This window comes from Pituophis catenifer, unplaced genomic scaffold (genome assembly GCF_029215685.1).
Source record: "Pituophis catenifer annectens isolate HBS135680 unplaced genomic scaffold, rPitCat1.0.hap2 SCAF_6, whole genome shotgun sequence".
Taxonomy (NCBI): domain Eukaryota; kingdom Metazoa; phylum Chordata; class Lepidosauria; order Squamata; family Colubridae; genus Pituophis; species Pituophis catenifer.
Window position 1 is genome coordinate 83,852,912 of NW_027256886.1, and position 27,634 is coordinate 83,880,545.

Sequence of the window (27,634 nt, forward strand, 5' to 3'; positions counted from 1 at the left end):
AGGGAGATTTTGGCTACATTGTGGTCTGGATTATCTGGGCTACCGCATATCCAACACTGGGGTAATTGTCCTCTTGGCGACTATTATATTGTGGTATTTGCGACAAGGCGTCCACCAGGGAGTTCTTACCCGCTGGGATGTACTTCAGTTGAAAACGGAACCATTGGAAATGTGCCCACCGGACCTACTTTGGGGATAATCCCTCGTGGCGTCTGGAGTGCCCCAAGGTTTCATGGTCAGTGCAGACTTTGAATGGAATCCTGGCCCCCTCCAAAAGATGCTGCCACGTCATCAATGCCCAGCGTACAGCAAAGGCCTCCTTCTCCCAAATAGCCTAGCCCCGCTCCATCTTTGTGAGCTTTCGTGACATATATGTGCAAGTCGAGAACTACCTCTATTCTAATGACATGCTATTTTCTGTGGCAGCAAGAGAAACTCTCCCTTCATGTGTCCTTGGTTTCGTTCTCTCAATAACCCCAGGGAGGGAAAAGGCTGTCTCAAAACTTCCCTTTACCAAACTGTGTGTTGTGGCCTGCCAGCGGCCAGCAGAGCTGGCAGCAGACTCGGACAGTGATAAGGAACTTGAGGAGGAACATGAGCCAGTCCTGGAGTCTGGGGAAGGCTCTGATGAGTGCTCTGCATCGGAGGCAAAGATGAGCCCAGGGCCGTCTGACAGTTGTCAGCTGCCTTCAGAGTCGGATATCAGTGGGGCAGAAGAACAGCTGGAGCCTGTTCCCAGTGTGCACATGTGCAGAGCTGCCAGGAGAAGGGGACAGTTAAGGAACAAGGGTCGACTCAGGAGTAAAGTGACAGGATGACGGTGAATTGCCCCTCCCATAGGGAATAAAGAGGAGCGGAAGTGGAGTGGAATTTGTAGGAGACAATTAGTTCATTTCATTAGTGTGAAGATCTGTTCGTGACTCAGAGACTCCTTGCCAAGTATTTTCTTGTACAGTGTTGCATTTGGAAGATATCGGCCTGCAAACTTTCCAAGCCTGATAAAGTCTGTGGTTGTAAATTCACCCTGGAAAGACTGTTTGCTGGGACTTTGCTGGATGTGAATGAAACGAATTCACATTAGCTTAATAAAAAGGGGTTTTGTTGGGACAAGAAGTCTGCTTCGTGCTTTTGTGAAGCCTAGGTCAGAACACTGTGAGCTTACAGTCAATTTGTTAAGAAGACTCAAAGCAGCCCATTCTCCAATGGGCCTCACAAACCCCTCACAATTTGGGGTTCTTTGATGTAGCTGTTCCCTTTTTCCTATCCTCTTCTCCTAGGTCGAAACTCCAAGGAAGAGAAACCAGCCAAATATCAAAAGAGAGGAATATTCAATTTATTTATAAAGACACGACAACAGCAAGCCCCATGACATTCTCTCCCAAGTCAGATAAATAATATTTGTTCTCAATAATGTTATTATATAAAAGCAAACTACGTGTTAAAAAGAGATGGGCCCAAATAGTTATACGGCGATTCAGACAGAAAAAAACTCCAACCTGTCTTTTTTTTATTTTTCCCCGTTATCCAGGAATTTGTTGGGAGAGTTCTGGCATCTCTTTGAGATCCTGTTTGACAAATCCTGTTTGAAATGGATATATTAGAGAGAGAGAGAGAGAGAGAGAGAGAGAGAGAGAGAGAGAGAGAGAGAGAGAGCATAATTCCACTTTTCTGCCGCTAGTGTTCATTCCAATTCAGCCTGAATAGACAAACTTGTGCGCCCAAGGCTAAGAAATAGAAAAAGGAGATAGTTAGCAAAGTTGACTTGTGTCTAACTTTCAGGGCCATTTTCTGATGTTCTCCGCCTCGGTCAAGGGGCAGAAACATTGCTATTTTCCTCTGAAGAGCCAAGAGGATCAGAACTGAACCATTTAAATCCTTGTTCATTCTAGGTCTCCAAACATGCAGAAGAAAATAAAAAAGAAAAGAAAAAGAAAAATTGGCTGGTAGCTAGGATAAGCACATAGCGTATAAAGCTCAACTCATGTACAATCTGCTAAAGTACGGCACCGCAACCGTATCGCAAACTCTTGAATGGTCTTTTTTTTTTTTTTTTTTTTTTTAGAAACCTGACATCTAGATTTATTTTACTTTTTTTTGCAAGTGTATGGATGTTCCTGATAAGGCAAACTCAGTGGTTCTAGCTGCAACGATGTGTCAGTCGGCACAATCACACCTACCTTCTGCCTCTTCCCATTAAAGGGATACGTGTTGTGGCCCGCCAGCGGCCAGCAGAGCTGGTGGCAGACTCAGACAGTGAGGACGTTGAGGAGGAACATGGGGCAGTCCTGGAGTCTGCGGAAGGCTCTGATGAATGCTCTGCGTTGGAGGCAGAGATGGGGCCAGGGCCGTCTGACAATTGTCAGCTGCCTTTGGAGTTGGACATCAGTGGGGCAGAAGAACAGCTGGAGCCTGTTCCCAGTGTGTGCATGTGCAGAGCTGCCAGGGGAAGGGAACAGCTAAGGAACAAGGGTCGACTTGGGAGTAAAGCCATAAGTGGACGTGAATGGCCCCTCCCATAGGGAATAAAGAGGAGCGAAAGGGGAGTGGAGTTTGCAGGAGACGGTTAATTCGCTTAATTGGTTTGTGACTCTCCAAGACTCCTTGCCAAATTTCGAATATATCGGCCTGGCAGCTCTCCAAGTCAGATAAGGTCTGTGACTGTAAATTCTCCCTTGAAAGACTTTGCTGGATGTGAATGAGAGGAATTCATAGTAACTTAATAAAAAGGGGGTTTTGTCAGGACAAGGAGTCTGCTTCATGCTCTTGGGAAGCCTAGTTCAGAACAATACGTACCGTGTCCGTTCTAAAAAAAAAAAAAAAAAAAGAAGGAAAGGAACAATGCAGAATAACCGCGGAAAACTGAGAGGTGTGATCCATCCCTTTCGCGGGATGCAGGTTGGAGAACCCCAAAAGTGGGAAATTTGGAAAAGAGGCGGTCTTCTCCTCCCCAGCTCACCCCTCCCCATGCGCACCATCCAACTTGTCGAAGTGAAGGGAAAGACGTCCTTTTTGGGTGAATGCCTCCTCTGGTGAAGTCCTTGGTGATACCTGGCCGCAGAAAGAGATCTTTCGACAGAGAGAGAGAGAGACAGAGAGAGAGGGAGAAAGAGAGAGAGAGAAAGAGAGAGAGGAGAGGCACTGCATGTTTGTAAGCTGAGTTAATTAAGGCTTCCGAACCAAATCTGGTTCATAGCAGCTACGGAGTCTGAAGATTGCCCCGAAGATCGTTCTAGCCTATGGCTTCACTGTTAGTCTTGTAGGCTTGCTTACGCAGGTGGGTTTCGATCTCCTCCCGGAAAACAAGCATGCCAAGGTGCGAGTGAGAAGCCTCATTCATGGCTTTCGACTGGATGCACATGCGGTATTGCTCGGGAGTCAATTCGTCGGCACAGTGCTTCTCGTGCCAAAGATGAAACAGGCCGGGCACCGGAGTCCTGACCACCATCAGGTTGCTGTGCAGGTATTTCCGGTAGAGGTGAACGTCTTCTCCGCCCCACCCTTTGACTTCCAGGTCAAAGCCTCCTGTGGGAAATCAGAGAGAGGTCAGGAGAACTGTTTGAAGGATGTGGAGCCTGAATCAAAAGGGATGGACATCCATCATTTTATTAAAATTAATTCAGCAGAGTGGCAGAGTCTCCAGTTAGACAGCACGTAGACTAGTGGCCAAAATTGTGGAAACCTTTTAGGAAAAGTGTATTTTTGAGGTTTGATGGCTAATAACTCCACTTTTTTTTTGTTTTTGGGAGTTTCAAGATAATCCTATTCCACTGCTGGAATGGCCTGGGAATAGCCCAGACCTTCACCCAATGGAAAAATCTATGGAGCCAGCTGACTGAAGAAACTTGTTAGTCAGAAGCGACTCAGCAATAAAACCTAGTGAATAGAAGCAAACATTCAATCTTGGTTTCACATTATAACAGCTGCAGAACTTAAAAGACTTGGCTCATTCCATGGGAAGACGTTGTAAGGCCGTAAGTCATGCTAAAGGTTACCCAACTAAGGATTAACTGATATGATAATTTTTGTATATCTCATTTTTTCTATGTTGATAATTTTTGTATATCTCATTTTTTTATGTGTTTCACTTTTCTTCTTTATACTGTAACTGCTATTCTAATAGCAAATCCTTCATAAAAGTTATTGCGTTACATTCTTGATTAAATTATCTTTCCATTGATACATAATTTTATGGTACAACTCCCAAAGAAAGTGCTGTTATTAGCTAGTTTTAGAAAATACACTTTTCCCAAAAGGTTTCCACAATTTTGTCCACTACTGTAGGTGTTTAAAGAGGGGTCAAGGTTAAAGTCCTTGCACTGGAGAAAGGGACACAGACCTGACCTCCCCCAGAATTCCTGAAGAATTCTGACTGAATGGAGTCAGTCTGGTGAGATTCTTGCAACATATTGTAAGTGACTTAACAATAAAGCTTCTGATTGAAGCTATATTCACGTGTGGTTCTGGCTGCTTGCAGCTTCAGCAAACTACGAGGCCACCATAAAACTTCTAGCAAAACAATTATATTGAGTTATTTTGTTCTATATCTTTAGTCATTGTTTCTCTTGATAGAGGAGAATATTTGTAGCTCAGGGTTGACATGAGGGATCCTTGGCACTTTCTGAGCTTGATTTTCTTGTGGACGTTTCATGACCCAAACTAGGTAACATCATCAATGCTAGAAGGGAGTGGAATGGTGATGGTGGAGGGGGAGGAGTTGAAGGAGGATGACGAAGAGAAGGAGGATGAAGAGAAGGAGAAGGGGAAAGGAGGTAGGAAGACTGTGAGGTCCTTGGTGCCTTCTGAGCTTGGTGTTTTCTTCCAGGTAGGTAGCACTGATGATGTTACCTAATTTGGTAATGAAACATCTCCAAGAAAACAACCAAGGCTCAGAGAGCACCAAGGACCCTTCAACTGTTTATTAAAAAAAGGGATTGACACCCTCTTGTGAAGGGATAGAATGCAATAGTTATATTTTTACGGATTAAAATACTACAGAATGTTTTAAATACATTATTTAGATACATTATATGCTAATTTCTCCTAGAGGAGATCAACCCTTAGAAGGCCAGATCCTGAAGATGAAACTCAAATACTTTGGCCACCTAATGAGAAGGAAGGACTCAGTGGAGAAGAGCCTAATGCTGGGAACGATTGAGGGCAAAAGAAGAAGGGGACAACAGAGAACGAGGTGGCTGGATGGAGTAACTGAAGCAGTCGGCGTGAGCTTAAATGGTCTCCGGGGGATGGTAGAGGACAGGAAGGCCTGGAGGAATGTTGTCCATGGGGTCGCGATGGGTCGGACAAGACTTCGCAATTAACAACAACAACTTTACAGTAGATATGTAAGAAAGGCAATTATTCCTGTTACTGAAATAAGATGTTTAAATTTTGCTTTAGGACCTGTTTACTTTCCATTAATAAATCCTGTATTCAAGAAGAAATCTGTATTGTGCCATTTTGAAAGAGCAAACATGGTATTCACTTGGGACATTTATCTAGCGAGTGAAGTGGTTTCCAATTTCACCTCTTTTATTGCAATGTATTACAATTTACATGTAGGCATAATGCCGATAATCTCTTTTGCTGAAAAATTCTGTTGAGCCACATGATGGCACCAACATACAAAATGAAAAAAAGTTTCAGTTACTCATTTTCCATTGTTGTTTTTAAAAAATCAGTTATGTGAACGGTAATGAATGTTTTACAAAAGTCCAAAATCAGTATATTGTATCCAGGAAATTCCGGCAAGAATTAATTAATTTACATTCGATAAATAACTAATTGAAAGCTCATGCCCGCCCACCCATCCTTTAGATTTAACCACCCACACTTTAGATCAACCGACACAAGAGTTTGTAGGCCGTGTATTTCAGCAGAAAATCCATTAGCTACAATAAAACAGCAATAAATAAAAGAGAAAGCATTTGGGCCAGGGTGTATAAAAATCAATGCTTTTTTATTTTATTTTTTTAAAAAAATCTGATTTTTAAAAATTTAAATTGATTTTTTTATTTAGATCAGATTTTTTAAAATCAAATATATTTTAATAAAATGCTTTTGGAGTAAAAATCTATCTAAAGATACTTTTCTATTTAAGATACATTCATAATTTAGTTTATTCAGCATGAAATGAAGCTTCGTTATGTAGCAGGAGGCTGTATATTGTGCAACATTGTCGGTGAGTCAACAGCGGGTCAGAGGAAGAGCCGCTGTGGGACAGAGATGATAGTTGCTCTTTTAAAAAATATGATTTAAAGATAAATAACTAGAAGATAAAGAAGAGAATTTATTGCAATTACAATATGTATGTCAAGATTAGAAGTTGGAATACTATGATTATGTATATTTAATTGCATTATTACTACAAGCACTGTGTAAAAAATACATTGACCAAGTCAGTACATTCTCCACAAAATATGTACCACCTCTGCCTGGCCCCTGAGTGGGGTGGGAATAGGGATTTTGCAGTATCCTTCCCCTGAAGTGGAGTGGGAATGGAGATTTTGCAGTATCCTTCCCCTGGAGTGGAGTGGGAATGGAGATTTTGCAGTATCCTTCCCTTGGAGTGGAGTGGGAATGGAGATTTTGCAATATCCTTCCCCTGGAGTGGAGTAGGGATGGGGATTTTTCAGTATCCTTCCCCTGGAGTGGGGTGGGAATGGAGATTTTTCAGTATTCTTTCTCTGCCACGCCCACCAAGACACGCCCCACAGAGGGAGGGAGGGAGGGAGGGAGAGAGAGGCGTTTATACATCTTACCAATGGCCAAGAAATCTGTGCGATACTGACACATCATCCCAAAGCCAAAATCTCTCCAGAAGCCGGAATCTTTTTTGTGGACCTATTACATAAACAGACGCAGAGTTTTAGCTTCAGGAAAGAGCAAAACAACAAGGCCTGAAACAAAACCCACTTCAGCATTGCCCGATGGTGAGGAAAGAAGAAGACAGGAGGTAGACATTAACCATCAACGGAATGGTAGATGATTGCATTCAAGTCCCAAAGGTCCTTCTTTTTTCTTCAAGAGACGACTGGACTTTGTTTTTCCTTGAAGACGATTCGCTTCTCATCCAGGAAGCTTCTTCGGCTCAGAACGGAAGAGCTGAAGAAGCTCCTTGGACGAGAAGCGAAACGTCTTCAAGGTAAAAGAAAGGAAGTCCAGTTGCCTCTTGAATAAGCACACTCTGACATGGATGGCTGAGATTCTCCATAGACATTATTGCAGTGATGGCGAACCTTTTCGGCACTGAGTGCCCAAACTGGAATGCGTGTACATCTGCACACGCCGGAGCACCAGAAACCCAAAGACCAGCTGGCTGGCACGTGCATGCCTGTTTTTGGCCTGGAAAACGGCCCAAAAACGGCCCGAAAAATAACCTGTTTTTTTGGCCGTCTTTGGCCGTTTTCTGGCACTCCGGCGGCCACGAAGACCAGCTGGCTGGTGCGCATGTGCACGCCAGAAACCAGAAGAGCAGCTGGCGATGGCACGCGTGCCCACAGAGAGGGCTCTGTGTGCCACCTCTGGCACGCGTGCCATAAGTTCGCCATCACGGCATTATTGCATCAAGTTCTGTTTGGGCTTCAAGAAGTGATCCTAATCATTCAGCAGGATACCAACTTAATGAACTCACTTAAGAAAAGGACTTAAAGGTCCCATCACGGCTTCCAAGATTCTCTCCTTGACCTCTGATTCTGCTCCTTATTGAAATATGTCTGTAGGCGAACAGTAGGCAGAGGTTAGGGATAGAGCTAAAAATGCACCATCAGTTTAGGTCCAATTCCAGACCTCTCCTCCCTTGAATTCCACTGAGCTTTCTCCAGTGTTGATTTAGTGCTGACCATGAGTGGATCAGATTCTTGTGAATGGGTTTGAATAAATCTTCTATACTGCACCTTAAAAGGTTAAATCGTGGGAACTGGACCAAGGTTTATTAAAAGGGAGACTTTTGTTACTCATCCAAATAACTTTTTCAGTCACAATGAACATTTTTGGGGAGGCAGAGTGTTGTTGGAATGAACCAACTCTTGCCATACAGACTGCAGGGGGGTTTCTCCCCAAAATGAATTTACATTTTATTTATATCTATCAATCATCTATCTATCTATCTATCTATCTATCTATCTATCTATCTATCTATCCATCCATCTATCCATCCAAGTATCCAGCTATCTAGCTATCAATCAATCAATCAATCATTCATCTATCCATCCATCCATCCATCCATCCATCCATCCATCCATCCATCCATCCTTTGTATCATTAGTCTGTTTGTCTGTCCGTCCGGCTGTCCATCCATCTATCCATCATTTATCTTATATCATTTGTCTGTCTGTTTGTCTATCTACTCCTCCATCCATTTATCTTATATCTTCGGTCTGTCTGTCCGTCCATCTATCCATCCATCCATCCATCCATCCATCATTTATCTTATATCATTTGTCAGTCAGTCAGTCAGTAATCAGTCAGTCTATCATCTGTCTGTCTATCTACTCCTCCATCCATCATTTATCTTATATCATTAGTCTGTCTGTCTGTCCGTCCATCCACCCACCCATCCATCTATTTATCCATCCATCCATCCATCATTTATCTTATATCATTTGTCTGTCTGTCTATCTATGTATTCCTCCATCCATCATTTATCTTATATTATTAGTCTGTCTGTCTGTCTGTTTGTCCATCTGTCCCTCCGTCCATCCATCCATCCATCCATCCATCCATCCATCCATCCATCCATCCATCCATCCATCCACCATTTATCTTATATCATTAGTCAGTTAGTAGTCAGTCAGTCAGTCAGTCTGTCTGTCTGTCTATCTATCATCTGTCTGTCTGTCTGTCTGTCTATCTTCTATGTATCTATCATCTATCTCTTATTTATTTATTACATCTTTATGCTGCCCATCTCCCTAATCCTTATAAAGTGACTAAAATAAACAAACACTAATAAATCTGACTTGAAACACATTCCCCCCTCCCCCCAAAAAATCTGCTGAGTCCAAGAAAACTAGAACAAATGGAAACTTGCTAAATGTTAATCTGATAAACTAAGAACAAATTTCAGCAAAGGTCTCTCTCTTTTGTTCATGTCATTTGAGGACAGCAAGTCCTTTCGTTCGTGTTGCTTGGGGGAAAATTCAATGAAGGCCCAGGAAAGGACAGATCCCATTGTCAACGAGTGAAACTTCATTTTTAAAGATGTTCCAGGAAATTATACACTGCACCGTGTTGTTGTTACTATGGAGAGTAACGTTTTTAAAGTTTCTCTGGAACCCCCGTCTCTTACCAATTGCTGTTCCACTGGAGGTGGCCCGTCTTGATTAGCATAGACAATGGCAGGATTATAAAGGCTGAAAACCACCGGATAAAAAACCTTCTTGCCTGCGAAAAAGGCGAAAGACTCCGTGTGAACGACTGACGAAGAAAAGACTTTCCGTTTTGTTTTGTTTTTAAATTAACCGTTAAACTATTTCCCAAGCACTACTGGAACATGGAAGGAAGGAAAGGAGTTGATTATAGGGAATGGAGCTCATCTCCGTTTCAAAGGCCATTGAGCCAGTGCTGTCCGAAGAGGTTTCTATGGTCCTACGGCCAGCATGATGTCATGGAATGCTCTTTCCTCCTGACCAAAGTCATCTACTCTACCTATAAATCAGAAGAAACTTCCTAATAGTGAGAGCAATCAATCAATGGAATAACATGCCTCCAGAAGTTGTGGGTGCCTCATCACTGGAGGTTTCTAAGAAGAGATTGGACAGCCATTTGTCTAGAGGTCAGCAACCTGCAGCTCCGGAGCCACATGCGGCTCTTTGGGCCCTCTGCTGTGGCTCCCTGTCAGGTAATCTCACCACTGGCTGCCCCCCCCCTCGCCCTCCCCTCCCAGTCACTCCTCGCCTGGCCTGAGAAGGTAAAGGCGACAGCGGGGGATGGAGAAGCGGCCAGGGCAGAGGCAGAGAGATACAGAGAGAGGGGGAGAGATAAAGACATAGAGAGAGGGAGAGAGAGGGAGGGAGGGAGGGAGGGAGGTGAGAGAGAGATATGTCAAAAGGATTTTGTGGTTCTCGGTGTTTTTTAACAACTGGTTCTCTGCCCTAATGATCGGCTGGGTAGGCGTGGCTAGGGGGTGGTCATGTGACCAGTGGAAGTGACTGACATCGAGTTGGCCACGCCCACCCAGGTTTTGTAGCTCCCAGTGTTTTCTTTTCTATGGGAAACCGGTCCAAATGGCTCTTTGAGTATTTAAGGTTGCAGACCCCTGGTATAGGGTCTCCTGTTTGAGCAGGGGGCTGGACTAGAAGACCTCCAAAGTCCCTTCCAGCTCATTCTATTCTAACTTCTACTCTCATTTGCATGTTTTCGAATGGCTTAGGTGGGCAGGAGCGAGGGGGAAGATGGGAGCTCACCCCCTTGCGCGATGCTCAGGTCTCAAACCTGGGCTGTCAACTTTCCAACCGACAACCCCAGCGTCTTTTAACCAATGAGTCATCGCCCTGCCCTAAAACATGACTTGCATCTTGAGGGTACAATATAAATCTAAGACTGAAGTCATCCAGTTTGAGACATAGAATATAGAATAAGAGAGTTGATACATTGATACATCCAAATTTTATAAATATGGAAAAAAAAATGTTTCTTATAAGGATACACTAAATGAGAAGGGTGAATTGAAAACCAGATTAGAACTAAAAAACCAAGGGGTGGAATTAGAGTGGTGATCGTACCTGCGTTTGATACCATCGACCATGGTATCATGCTGCACCGGCTGGAAGAGTTGGGGGTGGGAGGCACCGTGTTGCGGTGGTTCTCCTCCTTTCTCTCCGACCGGTCGCAGTTTGTGTTGGCAGGGGGGCAGAGGTCGACCTCGAGGCCTCTCATCTGTGGAGTGCCGCAGGGATCGGTCCTCTCGCCCCTTCTGTTCAACATTTATGTAAAGCCACTGGGCGAGATCATCCGTGGCTTCAGGGTGAGATACCACCAGTACGCTGATGACACCCAGCTGTACATCTCCACCCCAGGCCACCCCAATGATGCCCTTGAAGTGATGTCCCAGTGCCTGGAGGCTGTGCGGATCTGGATGGGGAGGAACAGGCTCAAGCTCAACCCTTCCAAGACTGAGTGGCTGTGGCTCCCGGCATCCCGATATAGTCAGTTGACTCCATCACTGACTATTGGGGGCGAGCCTTTGGCCCCCACAGAAAGGGCTCGCAATCTGGGAGTCCTCCTGGATATGCAGCTGTCCTTGGAGGAACATCTGACAGCTGTAACCAGGGGGACCTTTTGTCAGGTTCGCCTGATTCGCCAGTTGCGGCCCTTTCTTGATCAGGATTCCCTGTGCACAGTCACTCATGCCCTCGTCACCTCTCGCCTTGACTACTGCAACGCTCTCTACATGGGGCTCTCCTTGAAGAGCACCCGGAGGCTCCAACTGGTCCGGAATGCAGCAGCGCGGGTAGTGATGGGAGCAGCATGGCGCTCCCATGTAACACTGCTCCTGCACGAGTTGCACTGGCTCCCAGTGGTCTTCCGGGTGCGCTTCAAGGTGTTGGTTATCACCTTTAAAGCGCTCCATGGCATCGGGCCTAGCTACCTTCGAGATCACCTGCTGTTACCGACAACCTCCCAGCGTCCCGTGCGCTCCCACAGAGAGGGCCTCCTCAGGGTGCCATCAGCCAATCAATGTAGGCTGGTGACCCCCAGGGGGAGGGCCTTCTCTGTGGGGGCACCTACCCTCTGGAATCAGTTGCCCCCAGAGATAAGGAGAATCCAAGACCTTAGTGCCTTCCTCCGTGCCCTTAAAACCCACTTTTTCCAGCAAGCCGGGCTGGCTTAAGAAGAAATTTTAAATGTTTTAATTGGGTTGTATTTTTAATTTTGGGCAAAATTTATATATATTTTAATTGTTTTTAATATTTGTATTTCATGTTTTTTAATTCTGGCTGTACACCACCCTGAGTCCTCAGGGAGAAGGGCGGTATATAAATTTAAAATAAATAAATAAAATAAAAGATACAATCATGTTATGTGAAAGATGTGAAAACATGTGGGTTTTATAGAGAACTAACAACATTGGACAAGATATTAGTGGGGACTGATGACAAATTGATAAGGATACTATACAATTGTTTATTAAATTACAAAATGGAAGAAGAACAAGTTAAAGAGACAATGATAGTATGGATCAAAAACTTTGGATATAATATAGATTTGGATAAATGGCAAAAGCTTTGGGAGAGAAATTGGAAACTGACAATGGCCACATCACATAAGGAAAATCTCTATAAAATGTTCTATAGACGGCATCTGTCCCCGGCAAAATTGGCCAAAATGTTTAGCAATATGTCCCCAAACTATTGGAAATGTAAACAAATACCTGGCACATATTAACACATGTGGTGGACCTGTACAAAATCAAGAAAATTTTGGATACAGTGGAAGTGAAAACACCCCTTGAGAGGAGGAGACAATAAGGAAGATACTAGTCTGTGCGGAAATGGACAGGCTAATGCTAAAAATAAAAGTTAAAGGAGATACAGAATACTATGCTACATGGAATAGATTCTATCAATGGTTAGAAACACGAGGTAAAAGTTGAAATGCCAAAGAATCAGGTTAGGTGGACATGGAAAGAGATACTATGTATGTATTAGAATGAAGGCATTAGAATGATAGTTTAGATTGCTCTCACTGTTAGAAAATTCTTCCTTAATTCCAGGTTGATTCTCTCCTTCATTAGTTTCCATCTATTGTTCCTTGTTTGGCCTTCAGGTGCTTTGGAAAATAAGTTGACCCCAGTGGTGAAATCTAAAATTTGTTACTAACGGTTCTGTGGGCGTGGCTTGGTGGTGGTGGTGGGTAATGTGACTGGGTGGGCATGGCCAATTTTTTTTTTTTTACTTTTTTTTACTTTTAAAACCATTTTTTCTACAACTTCTTCGGTGAAGAGGTTGTAAAAAAATGCTTTCAAAAGGCTCTGACGACCCCAGCTTGGATCGTCAGAGGCATTTAAAAGAAAAAAGCTTCTGCTGATCAGGCAACTCAGCTTGGGTTATGAGAGACATTTAAAAGAAAAAAAGCCTCTGATGATTGCGCGGCTCAGCTGGGCATGGGGGGGACAGGGATTTTTGCTACCGGTTCTCCGAACCACCTGCCTCTATCGCTACCGGATCGGGTGGTCTAGTCCGAACCGGGAGCATTTCACCCCTGGTGGACTCCCTCCTCTTTGTGGCAACCCCTCAAATATTGGAAAGCTGCTATCATGTCACCTCTAGTCTTTCTCTTTATTAGGCTAGGGAGACATATCTAATTATACTATATAGTGTATGTGTGTGCGTGTGTTTCTCTGTGTATTTGTATGCATGCAGACACACACATGACAGACATAATTGTTTGACCTGTTTTCATGGAGTCCTGGCTCAGCTGTGAAGTTCAGTTTGGCCACGGTTCCGTAATATGCAGTTTTAGGAATAATAAGGTAAATATAGAAATACTGCCCTCCATGAAATGTGGTGGGACTGTGAGAAAGCTGTGATAGAAACATTAGACCCCACTTTCCTTCCAAAAGGACATGTGTTACCACCACAATTACCCTTTACTATAAACACCTCCAGGGGTTCCACACACTTTTCAACAAAAACTGCTTACTTGCAGGACTGCAAAATTGCAAAAGGCAGGCAGCCAAATTCCGTTTGGCAGCTTGTGATATCCCAAAGAGGAACATAAAGGACAAGAAGGGAGAAATAGAGGCAGAGTTTCTTATTGTAATTTATTCAATATAATATATATTTTTTATATAATCTTATCATTGGTTTTATTTATGATCAGTTTAACAGTAACAGAGTTGGAAGGACCTTGGAGGTTGTCTAGTCCAACCCCCTGCTCACGCAGGAGACTTGTACTAAGGATTCAAACCGCCGAACTGCCAACCTTTCTGATCAACAAACTCAGTGTCTTAGCCACTGAGCCACTTAGTCAGGCTATAATTAACTTAACAAAAGCCATGAATGGTGTGATGAAGTCTACTCATGCCATGTTCAGGGGAGAAAACCTCCTCAAAGGAAACCCTCTATATAAATATAATAAATGAAATGAAAACAACCACTGTCTTATGCTCTCCCCCCCTCAAGTAATTTTCCAGATGTCTAGCAAAGGATTAATTCAGCAGTTTATGGAAGATCAGCTGTTTTCAAGGAAAATATATGACCCTATCAGGACTGGAGAAACCATGAGAAATGAAATGCCTCAGGAAAATTTACAATGCAGGAGGAGGATATCCAAAGAAGTATTTTGCAGTATAAGGCTTCTTCATACTGGGAGAAAGGGAATGATCTAAAAACCTCTTCTCCATTCTCTTCAGGATATAAGAGACCTACCTGGTTCTGTATTCAGGCGGCAGCTGTTCAAGAATTCAGCCGTGAAATAAATATCCACATCGCAGAAGAACATCAAGACTTCTCCTTTTTCCCAAGCTCGGGCACCCACATCCAGTCCTTGGCCACGGTTGAATTCTTCATTCAGAGAAACCAGAGTGTAGTTATGGAAGTCAGCCTCCCTAACAAGACAAAGCATCCAGAGTTTGGAACATCCAAGTTCTCGGTTCATGGCCCAACGGCTCAAAACAATACCCTGAAGGCAGTGATGGAATCCAAATAATTTAAGAACCGGTTCTCTGCCTAATGACTGGCTGGGTGGGTGTGGCCATGGTGGGCGTAGCCAGGGGGTGGACAGGCAGCACTCGGCCTCCTGCACCCCACTGGGAGCAAATACGGGCTGCAGGGGGAACACACTGCCCTCCCGTTTTGGGCCTAGTAGGCCTCTGTGCAGCCTCCCGGGTGTCGAGTGTCAGCCATTCCCTCGACACATGATCCCGGGGACTGTGACAAGCCAGAAGAACAGAGACACGGTGAAGGGGGGTGTTGTAGCGTTTAGCAGGGCACAGTGATATCAGGTGGTGGACGGTATAGAGAATCTGGGGACAGGGTCAATAAAACGATGTCAAAGGAAACAAAAGCCTTTCAATACGAGGGACAGCGAGATCCGGAAGTAACTGGCAATCCACAACGAACCTGAAGGAGTAAATAGCACCGTCATTTTAAATGCACAATTGAGCAAGGGCGGGGCGCTTGGGGACGTTCTATAAAGCCGGATAAGCGGAGGAATCGGGCGTCTCTGACTCAGAAAACTTCAGCGCTTACTGTATGACCACTGTGTAAGCTACGATTAAACAGGATAGTTTCACCTTTGAGTGTGTGCGTGTGGTGTTTGTTCGGCGGAGCACAGGTGGTTCCAGAGAAGGCTGACACCGGGAGCAAAAACGAGCTGCCCCACAGCACCCCCCCCGCACCCTATTTTGGGCCTAGGAGGCCTCCCTGCACTTACCTGGGAGCCAAAATGGGGCACGTGAGGACTCCTGGAAGGGGCGGGGCAGGAAGGGGTAGGGCCACCCAGCAATTTAACTACTAGTTCATCCGAACTGGCCCGAACCGGCTGAATCCCACCACTGTCTGAAGGCCAATTAATTCAACCAAGCTCCATGTCTTACATTTCACCCTTGCAGAGTTGCTATTGGAAAGAAGATCTGTGTTGGGTTGCCTGTGAAGCAAGGATTACTACACACCACCCCCTACTGTTCTTCATGAATACAACGGGCCTCTGTTGTATTTTCTAGCTAGATACTCCTTCTTTAGACGAAGTGGTGATTTGCATTTAACTTGTTGAGTTTCAACAAGTTAGGCCAAAATCTGCAACATGGCGAGCCCAGAATTGCAATTTGTGTGTACATGTCACGGACACACAAAAGGGATGGGGCTTTGACTGCAACACTTGCCTTCCATCTTGCAGATACCAATTTCCCGGCTGATACCCGGGTCTTCCATGGTGTTATGAAAAGGCAACAACCACTTGGATAATTTCTTTTCGGGAGAAGCTCTACAAAAGGTGCTCATTATTAAAGTTGCATGTGAGAAATTAGGGAAGCTAATTTCTCTTTCTCCCAAGTCTATTCAGATAGAAAACTTTTCTACACAGAACCACCGATGTATAACGAATTCTTCCCCTGTTCAGATGCTTAATTTAGCAGAACCGAGAATGATAATATCAGGCCTGGAAGCCATCTTTTGCATTGGGCCTTCAGACCTGCCACATTTACTACTGTGGGAAACTGGGAGGAGGGGATTGTATGGTGAAAGGGTGATATATAGTCATAATAACATTCCTTTCTCAGAGAGTCAAGGACATCTTGCCCTGCACCTGGAGGGCTGGAACTGGGAGGCATCTCCAGTTGGGATGGTGCTTTGATTGGACCATGTGATGGACATGTGGGTGCTGGGCAGGGACTTGGACTTTCTTTTGGGTGGGGAAAACCTGGAGGCTTTCAGATTCAGGTTTTTCCAGGTGCCAATATGACATATCTAATAAAAAGGAACTTTGAGGAACTTCAAGCCTCGGAGTCTTCTTTTGTTGGGGGTGTTACTGGGAACCCTGACAGATAACCAGTCAAACATTCTTGTCAATGGAAAAGAACTTTGCTGTAAATGACCACATGAACATGGTAGCTTTGCATCAAATTGGGTAATACTAAAGGCGCCAGCAAAAAACAGGTTCAGAGAATGGTGGAAATTTAACATAGCCATTTCTCACTGGAATAGCTACAAGGACCAGCCATTATAAATCATCCACTGTATTATATTTCTTTGGGTGAAGTTTAGTCCAAAATTAACATTGGATGTCCTGGATCAGTGATGGCTAATCTTTTTGCCATCGTGTGCCAGGAGCGCAGGGGAGCGTGGGGGGGTCACATGTGCGCGTGCCCACACCCATAATTCTATGCGTCCCACCACGCATGCGCGCGTGACCTCCCTCCGCTTCCCCTGCTCCTGGAACACGAAGGCCCGGTGGGCCCATTTTTCTCTCTCCCCAGGCTCCAAAGACTTTCTAGGAGTCTGGAGGAGGGCGAAAATGGCCTTTCCCCCCTCCCGGAGGTCAGAAACGATCCATTTGCCAACTTCCGGTCCCACCAGAAGTTGGCAAATGAGTTGTTTCTGGCCTTCGGAGGGCCTCTGGGGAGTGTGGAGAAGAACGGGCCTTCTCCCCCCCCACTCCCCAAGGCCCTCTGGAGGCAGGAAACAGCCCATTTCCCTACTTATGGTGGGCCCAGAAGGCCCAAAAATCAGCTGGCCTGCGCACACATAAGCGCCAGACCTGAGCTTGCATGCCCATTGATGTGGCTACGTGTGCCAACTGTGGCACGCGTGCCATAGGTTCACCATCACGGTCCTAGATTATGGTTTACTTTCATTGTTCAATGAAAGACTTTTCAGAAACTGAATTTCCTGAAGTCCCTAATCACCTCCAATTACAAATAAGAGTTTCACTTGAGGGCAGAAACCAAATTACTATTTGAGGAAGCATAAAATGATGGCTGATGGCTAGGTAATAGCAATAGCACTTAAAATTTATATACCGCTTCATCTTGCTTGCTGATGCTTTACGCTTTTACTGAGATTGGGTACTTTTAGCTGGGTGTGTTGTGCCCATGAAGTAACAGAATAACAAAGTTGGAAGGGACCTTGGAGATCTTCTAGTCCAACCCCCTGTTCAAGCAGGAGACCCTATTACCATTCCAGACAAGTGGCTGTCCAGTCTCTTCTTAAAAGCCTCCAGTAATGGAACAGCCACACATCTAAAGTCATTAGATCAAGCTCAGTTCCAAAGATTTTTTAATGGATGATTAATTGGTATAATTAATTACTGGTAATTGATTAATAAATTAATAATGAATGAATGAATGAATGAATGAATGAATGAATGAATGAGCCTTGGTGGCGCAGTGGTTAGAGTGCAGTACTACAGGCTATTTCTGCTGATCACCCGCTGCCAGCAGTTTGGCAGATCAAATCTCACCAGCTCAAGGTTGACTCAGTCTTCCATCCTTCTGAGGTGGGTAAAATGAGGAGCCAAATTGTTGGGGGCAATATGCTGACTCTGTAAACCGCTTAGAGGGCTGTAAAGCATTATAAAGCGGTATATAAGTCTAAGTGCTATCGCTCTTTCTCCTTCAGACTCCGTAGCTGCTATGAACCAGATTTGGTTCGGAAGCCTTAATTAACTCAGCTTACAAACATGCAGTGCCTCTCCTCTCTCTCTCTCTCTCTCTCTCTCTCTCTCTCTCTCATCAGGCGATAGACTGACTCTGTAAACAGCTTAGAGAGGGCTGTAAAGCACCTTATATACATAAGTCGAAGTGCTATTGCTATTAGATGAAAATTATGTTTCGTCTCCTGCAAGGTCACGGAATAATTTTTCTATGGTTTGCTGCCTTCGGTCCTGGCAGTTGAGGATTCACTTTGATGAGATGCATTACTCAAACGAAAACACAACAAATTCCTCCTGGGTGCAGAAGGATCTCAGTCAAGATCAAAGGCAGAATTGATGTTTCCGAATGAGGGGTTTTATTACGGGGGGTCAGAGTTTTTTTGTGTGTGCCAGCGAAGCAGTGCATCCGTCTTAGAAACTGGGAACTGTGTTATTTTGCAGGCCTCTTTCCAAGATTCCACAGAAGCCCAGTATTTTCAGAATAAATGAAGGATGTAACTGTCAGGCCTGCAAGCCATTTTTGTATTAGGCCCTCAGACATAATACAGACCTGTTGTAACTTTGTTCCCTAAAATGAAACCAAAACGTATCACAAACCGTTTCAAGAGAACTTCTCTGCAGGGGAGAGGTTCAAACTGCTTTCCCCTCTTGGTTTCCTTCCTATCGCCACATGTCTGCGCGACTCCTTGAGACTCACCTCGCAACGGATTCTAAGATGCTTTTGACTTCAGAAAGTCCCTCCTGTCCAAAATACACCACGGTGAGATGAATCCGCTTGTCTTGATTAATGCAAACATCCCTGGGAGCAAAAGAGAATATTAGTGAATCGGTTAACTTCTTCACCAAGAAAGATCCAGGTATTTCCTCTACTGGCCAACAGAAGTTTTCAGAGTCAGAATTCTCCAAATGGATTGATCGGCCAAAATCTCGGAAAGATCTAATCTCACTAGAGCTGTTCACAAATCATCTGAGCTACTCATGTTGGCTTTGTTACGAATACACTTTGATTAAAAAAACAGCTAGATTTCTTAAAAGTTTTGGGCTGGCCATAATTGAGTCCATAGCAGTGTTCCAGTATCACAGGGGCTGCCACAAAGAAGAGGGAGTCAAGCTATTCTCCAAAGCATCTGAGGGCAGGACAAGAAGCAACGGGGGGGGGGGGATTCATCAAGGAGAGAAACAACCTAGAACTAAGGAGAAATTTCCTGACAGTTAGAACAATTAATCAGTGGAACAACTTGCCTCCAGAAGTTATAGATGCTCCAACACTGGACGTTTTTAAGAAGAGATTGAATAACCATTGGTCTGAAATGCTATAGGGCCGTGATGGTGAATCTGTGGCATGCGTAGCCATAACAGTGGGCACGCTAGCTGGCACCGGCCAGCTGGTTTTCAGGCCTTCTGGGCCCACCAGAAGTAGGGAAACAGGTTGTTTCCTGCCTCTGGAGGGCCTGGGGGGGTGGGGAAGGCCCTTTTTTCTTTCTAACCTGGCTCCAGATCCTCTCTATGCATCTGGGGAGGGCGAAAACAGCCTTCCCCAACCCCTCAGAGGCCCTCTGGAGGCCCGTTTCCCAACTTCCGGTTGGACAGGAAGTGACGCTTTTTTCTGTCCCCAGCCTCCAGAGACTCCATCGCGTGCCAGGAGCGAGGGGGGGGGAGAAGGGGGAGTCCCACACGCATGCACGGGGCGCATAGAATTACGGGTGTGTGCATCTGTGTGCATGAACCGCCCCCCCCCTCCTGGCACGCGATGGCAGAAAGGTTAGCCATCACTGCTATAGGGTTTTCTGCCTAAGCATATCTTCCATATTTTTAATATCCTTGCTTCAGCTGCTTTTGAGAGAAATCAGAAGACCATTCTGCTTAATGAGGAATCTACCCAAGGGCTGATGTTCCATTTTCTAATGCTTCCTCTGCAGAGATATCTGCCAGATTATGTGCAATATAAGGCAATTCAGCTGCTCTGGAGGATTTCCATGTAAATTATTTACTTGTAAAAAACATGATTTGAAATCACAAGCCGATCAGCAAAAGACTGCCTGGTATTGTAAGAAACCCACAGGTTTGTTCCACGGAGACGTATAACAGTAACAGAGTTGGAAGGGACCTTGGAGGTCATCTAGTCCAACCCCCTGCTCACGCAGGAGACCTGTACTAGGGATTCAAACCGCTGAACTGCCTACCTTTCTGATCGACAAGCTCAGCGTCTTAGCCACTTAGTCACAGATTCGTTTTTGGTTTTTATGTTGTTATTCTGAAACTTCATGATGCACAGGATACTTTTAGCAACAGCCCAATGGTGTATTAATTCAGATTTTAGCATCTCAATAATATAATATGCAAGATTCTTTCTAATTGCTAATTCACTCCATATGTTTGTATGCCGTGGTTTTAAAATAGACTCAATTATGCTTTTGAGGGTTTTACCATTTAGCATTCATATTTACATTCTGCTTTTGTTCATTTTATGTAGCTACGTCATTAGCTGAAAGCATTTCCTTTGGTTTTCATCTGAAGCTCGTTGTTTCCCATGAAACTGAAACAAGATCTAATCTATTATCGTAGCAAATGACAGTATCCAGGGTCTATTGATGGAGTAGATTAACAAAGGTCAATTCTCAACCAAGAACTTTTGCATCCAGAATTACTAAATGCAAAAACACAATTTGTGCTGCTTTTTATCTTGCAAGAAATCTGTCTCCCCAATCTATCACAATATAAATTAGCCTCGATTTAGCAATTATCATTGAGCTGGGAAATATAGTTTTAAATTGTGGCAGCCGTTAAGTGAGTCACCTTGCCTGATTTAACAACCATTTTTTCTAACAGGTAAGTGAATGCCGCGGTTGTTAAGCAAATGCATTGCCCACGATTGGTGCAGTAGAAAAAATTGATTTTCTGGGAAAAAACTGTCAGAAACTGTGGTCACGTGACACTGTAAGTGGCCATAATTGTGAGCTGGTTGCTAAGCACCCAAAATGCAATCACTTGACTACAGGGGTGACCTTCGGAGCTTAGAATGGCCACAAAGGAACCAGTCGTAAATTGAGGACTCCCATATTTCCCTATAATAAGACTGGGTCTTATATTAATTTTTGGCTCCAAAATACGTTTTAGGGCTTATTTTCCAGTTAGGTCTTATTTTCGGGGACAGACAGTATTAAAATGCATCCGTCTGGCTAATGATATTAACTGGGGCTTATTTTGGGGGTAGGGCTTATATTATGAGCGTCCTAAAAAATCATACTAGGGCTCATTTTCCACTTGAGTCTTAATTTTGGGAAAACACAGTACCTATACTACTACACTGCTTTCTCCAATTAAAGACCTATATATCTGACGCTGAAAGAACTTTTATTTTTCTCGCTGTCTTTTTTTTTTTTTAACCTCTTCTATGGATAGCTTTTAGATGTCCTATGGCATTACTGTCTGGTTTGGAAGCATTAGTGCTTCGGACAGGAAGGCGGTGCAGAGAGTGGTGAGGACGGCAGAAAAGATTACTGGCAGTTCCCTCCCTTCTATCCAGGACACGGCGTATAAACGATACTTAAGTAGGGTCTGTAATATCATCAGGGATGCTACACATCCTCTCCATGACCTGGTTTCCTTGTTACCTCCTGGGAGGGGGCTTTGTTGGTACCTGAAGCAGAACATCCAGATTCAGTCACAGTTTTGTACCATATAGAATAGAGTACAGTAGAACAGAACAGAATAGAATTCTTTATTGGCCAAGTGTGATTGGACACACGAGGAATTTGTCTTGGGTGCATAAGCTCTCATTGTGCATAGTATCAACCTTGTAAACTCTGAAATTTCTTCTTTCCGCTATGTATTCAAAATGGACTCTGATTGTGTGTGTGTGTGTGTGTGTGTGTGTGTGTGTGTGTGTGTCTGTCTGTCTGTCTGTCTGTCTGTCTATCTATCTATCTATCTATCTATCTATCTATCTATCCATCCATCCATCCATCCATCCATCCATCCATCCATCCAGAGGTGGGATTCACTTACCTTCCCTACTGGTTCACAAATATGAGCATGCACACGCATGTGCACGACCTTCCGTGCATACTCTTTGCTCGTGCATTATGTCCGGGCAGGTGGGCGGAGCCTCTCACAGTAGCCACTACCAGTTTGCCCGAATTGGACAGAACTGGCTGAATCCCACCTCTGTATCTATCTATGTATCTATCTATGTATGTATCTGTGTATCTATCTAGGTATCTATCTATCTATTTCTATCTATCTATCTGGGTATAAGGGTGTGTGTGTGTGTATATATGTATGTATGTATGTATGTATATAGCATATGAATATGCATGCTATGTATTTGTATGGGTAGATATATAATTTCTTTGAAGAGCAGGCAACAGAATTTGATTTTTAATGTGTGCTCACAGTAAAAAAAAAACCAAAAACCATGGCAATAAAGGTTTCCTTATCTTATCTCTTATGTACTTACCTGAAATTTTGCATGAATTGTGCAAAAACCTCTGTCCTTCCCGCTAGAGGAACTATGATATTGATCATTGACCGGGAGATGTCCACAGTCTCTGTCTTCACTTTCATGAGAGGACCAAACGGACGGAACAACGAAACGTGTCTGTATTCCATTTCGTCTGCTTTCTTGTAGAACAATTCATACTGGGAGCCTTTGTCTCTCTCTGTGCGGTAATAACCTTGCGGAAAATTCAAAAGACAGAATCAATTGAGTCATAGATTTTACAGGCAGCAAGAAAAGGCTGGGAAACACATCCTGGTGCATGGCCTAAGGAAATTTGTCTTTGACTCAATACTACATTTAATCCTCAATTTACAACCATTTGTGGTGGCGCAGTGGTTAGAGTGCAGTACTGCAGGCTACTTCTGCTGACTGCCGGTTGTCTGCAATTTGGCAGTTCAATTCTCACCAGGCTCAAGGTTGACTCAGCCTTCCATCCTTCCGAAGTGGGTAAAATGAGGACCCAGATTGTTGGGGGCAAGAGGCTGACTCTGTAAACCACTTAGAGAGGGCTATAAAGCACTATAAAACGGTATATTAGTCTAAGTTTAGAGGTCTTGGTTATCACCTTTAGAGCGCTCCATGGCTTAGGACCTGGTTATTTACGGGACCGCCTGCTACCACCAATAGCCTCCCACCGACCAGTACGCTCCCATAGAGAGGGGCTCCTCCGGGTGCCGTCGGCCAAACAATGTCGACTGGCGGCCCCCAAGGGGAGAGCCTTCTCTGTGGGGGCACCTACTATCTGGAACGAGCTCCCCCCGGAGATACGGAGGATCCCGGATCTGCGTACCTTCCGTTGCGCGCTCAAGACGTTCTTATTTCATCAAGCTGGCCTTACCTAAGTTTTTCCCCTTTTTAAATGGAAATTTTAAATTTGGTTTTAAATTATTATTATTATTATTATTATTTTAATTTGATTTATATGCCGCCCGTCTCCGAAGACTCAGGGCGGCTTACAATGTGCTCAGCAATAGCCTTCATTCTTTTGTATATTTATACAAAGTCAGCTTATTGCCCCCACAACTGGGTCCTCAATTTACCTACCTTAGAAAGGATGGAAGGCTGAGTCAACCTTGAGCCTTGGCGAGATTCGAACCTGCAGTAATTGCAGGCAGCTGGTCTTAATAACCAGCTTAATAACAGGGTGCCTTAAACCCCTGTACTACCAAGGCTCTTGTTTATTGGGGTTTTAAATTTTCAGCCAAATTATTTAATTCGTTTTACTTTATTTTAAATTTTGTATTTATATGTTTTATTCTATGGCTGTTCACCGCCCTGAGTCCTTCGGGAGTAGGGCGGTATACAAATTGAAATAATAAATAAATAAATAAATAAATAAATAAATAAATAAATAAATAAATAAATGCTATTGCTATTGACTCAGCCGTCTGTCCTTCTATGGTTGGTAAAACGAGGACTCAGATTGTTGGGCGCAAGAGGCTGACTCTGTAAACCGCTTACAGAGGGCTGGAAAGCACTGTAAAGCGGTATATAAGTCTAAGTGCTATTGCTATTTGTTTAGTGACTGTTTGAGAGTTACAACGGCACTGGAAAAAGTGACTTATGACTGTTTGTCACATTAATGACTGTTGCAGCATCCCCATAGTCATATCTGTGCTCTTGGCAACTGGTTCACATGTATGACGGTTGCAATGTACCTAGGGTCACATGATTTTCCCTTTTGCGACCTTCTGACAAGCAAAGTCAGCAGGGAAGCCAGATTCACTTAACAACCAGGTTACTAACTTCACAACCGCAATGATTCACTTAGCAACTGTGGCAAGGAAGGTCGTAAAATGGGGCAAAACTCATTTAACAACGGTCTTACTTGGCAATGGAAATATTGGCCTCAATTGTCATTGTAAGTTGAGAACTCTCTATATGCATGAACCCGCTCAACATTTGCAACTTAGTGTGACCTATCATTCATACATTAAACACAGAATTTATAAATAAATTCTTGGCTTAGAATCCAGCCAGGTCCATATTTTAAAAACTGGCTTAAAACATTAAACAAAAAATGAAAATGGAACCAAAAGAAATATGTCATTCATACATATAAGGATTTCAACTGTTTCAAGGTCTTTACCTAGCTGGGCCACATTTTTGGTCAAATCTTGCTTCCAGCCAAAGCCAGCTGAGATATGATCCTACAAAGCAGCTCATAAGACTCTTGCAACATCAGTATTAAGGGAAATGTGTTTTTTTTTTTCCTTTCCAGAAAACATGACTTTCCCGCTGTAAATTCTGATATGCAAAATAACAGCTCAGGAAGGAAAGCTCAGAATGAGATCATCTGGCACATTTATTCATTAGGTAATTTATGGAACGATTTGGGCGATTTTTAGAGAAACGGGGATGACTTTAGTCAGCCTGTCTGAAGTTGCACATTCATTCTTTCACCGAAAGGAACATTTCTGCAAGCCAGTTTATAAAATTCTATGGCTACCACTGCATCATCTACCGTATTTTTTTGGCGTATAAGACGGACCTTTTTCCCCCCCCAAAAAGAGGATGAAAATCTGGGTGCGTCTTATACTCTGAATGTATACCTGCCCAGCTTCTCAAACGGAGGTTTCAGAGGCTGAAAAAAGCATCAGAAAAGAAGCTTCAGAAAAGAAGCCCCCAAACAGAGCTTCAGAAAAGAAGCCCCCCCAAAAAACTTCAGAGGCTTTTTTTCTGAAGCTCTGTTTTGGAGGCTTTCAGAGGCAAAAAAGAAAGTTTTTTTCTGAAAGGGAGTTTCAGAAGTTTCAGAGGCAGGAAAAAAAGCAAAAAAAGCAAGGCACAGAGCTCACAACCAAGGAACCTGTTGCTAAAATTCACCTCTGGGAACAGCTGATTGGGGGTATTCCAGGAGGCCGACCTACCTGCCGATCAGCTTTTTTCTTATTTTCCTCCCCAAAAACTAAGGTGTGTCTTATACTCCGAAAAATATGGTATATTAGCAAACATTTTTTAAAAAGAAGAAGAAGAAGAAGAAGCAACAGCAGCTAGCAAGTCACATATGATTTAGCTCACAGTTAAGTCCAACACTTCTGGGTTGGCAGCCCAGAGCAGGGGAGGGGGCAAAAGGGGCATGATTTGGTGGGAGGGGCAAGCGATTAAGCCCACAACAATGCTCGCGTGAGTGGGGCCGTGTGGGCGCGCATCGGCCAGCCCTCACGTGGCCCAGTGGTGATTAGCCCGTGGCCCAGTACGTTGGGGACCCTTGATTTAGCTGGAAGGTTGGTGTCCAGTACCGGTTTGAGAAAGATGCAATTGCCATCATTTAACTTAAATGTTTTTCAAACTTGGCGGCTTTATGGTGTGTGAACTTCAACTCCCAGAGATCCCCATGGACAAAACTTCAATTCCCAGAGTTCCCAATGGACAAAATCTTAGATAATCTATTAAGTGCAAGGAAGCACTACATAGATCCAAGGACTGCAGGATAGTTGGTCAGGTTTGTAAAAGTCTATGTTAGATGTTGGGTTGGGGAGGGCATGGAGCTTAAAACAAACTATGCTGAATTATCTGTTTAGAAGTATTTAGAATAACAGAGTTGGAAGGGACCTTGGAGGTCTTCTAGTCCAACCCCCTGCCTAGGCAGGAAACCCTACACCATTTCAGACAAATGATTATCCAACATCTTCTTAAAAACCTCCAATGTTGGAGCATTCACAACTTCTGGAGGCAAGTTGTTCCACTGATTAACTGTTCTAACTGTCAGGAAATTTCTCCTTAGTTCTAAGTTTGTTTTGTTTTGTTTGTTTTGTTTTATTAAATTTGTATACCGCCCTACTCCCGAAGGACTCAGGGTGGTGAACAGGCACAGGATAAAATACAGAAATACAAAAGTTAGAAACAATTTAAAACCAAATTAAATAATTTAGCCCACGACAATTAAAATCCCAATAATTTAAAACAAATTAAAATTTCAGTTTAAAAAATTTAAAAGAAAGGGGAGAAAAATTAGGCCAGGCCGGCTTGCTGGAATAAGTTGCTTCTCTCCTTGATTAGTTTCCATCCGTTGCTTCTTGTCCTGCCCTCAGGTGCTTTGAAATATAGCTTGACTTCCTTTTCTTTGTGGCAGCCCGAGATATTGGAACACTGCTATCATGTCTCTGTTAGTCCTTCTTTTCATTAAACTAGACATGCCCAGTTCCTGCAACCGTTCTTTGTATGTTTTAACCTCCAGTCCCCTAATCATCTTTGTTGCTCTTCTCTGCCCTCTTTCTAGAGTCTCCACATCTTTTTTTTACATCCCCTGAGATACTGGAACACTGCTATCATGTCTCCCCTAGTCCTTCTTTTCATTAAACCAGACATACCCAATATATATAACAGGAACACCCATTACTCATGCACACTGTGGAGGGTTTACCCTAAGTAAATACAGTGTGGAGATCAAATTTAGACAAGGAATGCAATGCATTCTGTGCGGTTTTCAAAAGATGTAGTTTATGAACAACAGGGAAAAATGAGTAACACGAAACAATGGACAATTGGAGCCAGAATGAATTTAAGACTGGCAATGTACTTCAATTGGCTTTCAGATAAGCTGAGGTTTTTCTGTTTTTGTTTTTCCCCCTAGGTTCAAGAATTTAAATTTAATCGCCATCACAAAGGCGGCATAGAATTCCACAGTAAAAGAATCGTGTGCAGTTTGAGGACAAAAGTTGCAAGGAAGAATTTTATGAAAGGTTCTTTCACATGCCAATATCAATTACTATTGAAAACAATGGATGAAATTCAAATAATTAAAGCAATACTCAAGACATGAGAAGATGGGATACCTAACTTCAACGCACAAAGGGAAGCAAAAGTTAAGGTTTCTTTTTTTAAAATTCCGTTAACTTCATTACAACAACAGACTTGTGGGGATTTCTGCTGATTTTGTTTCAGATGTTTTTTTGTTTAATAAGAGGAACACACCAGTGGTGAAATTCATTTTTTTTTTACTACCGGTTCTGTGGGCGTGGCTTGGTGGGCATGGTGTGGCTTGGTGGGCGTGGCAGGGGAAAGATACTGCAAAATCTCCATTCCCTCCCCTCCTGAGGGAAA

The 27,634-nt window shown here is 43.6% G+C and overlaps 1 protein-coding gene across 1 annotated transcript in view; it reads right to left on the reverse strand.

Moving 5' to 3' along the window:
* Nucleotides 1-1,354: 1,354 nt before the first annotated feature.
* The window catches only part of CSGALNACT2 (chondroitin sulfate N-acetylgalactosaminyltransferase 2), a 36,340-nt gene continuing 10,060 nt past the window's right edge, over nt 1,355-27,634 (reverse strand). The window contains exons 2-7 of the mRNA XM_070945887.1: nt 22,550-22,766; nt 18,788-18,889; nt 14,370-14,548; nt 9,287-9,381; nt 6,759-6,840; nt 1,355-3,522 (exon numbers count right to left, since the gene is read on the reverse strand). Coding sequence (XP_070801988.1) covers nt 3,230-3,522; nt 6,759-6,840; nt 9,287-9,381; nt 14,370-14,548; nt 18,788-18,889; nt 22,550-22,766 — 968 coding nt within the window. The 3' untranslated portion in view covers nt 1,355-3,229. The remainder of the gene's footprint in view (nt 3,523-6,758; nt 6,841-9,286; nt 9,382-14,369; nt 14,549-18,787; nt 18,890-22,549; nt 22,767-27,634) is intronic.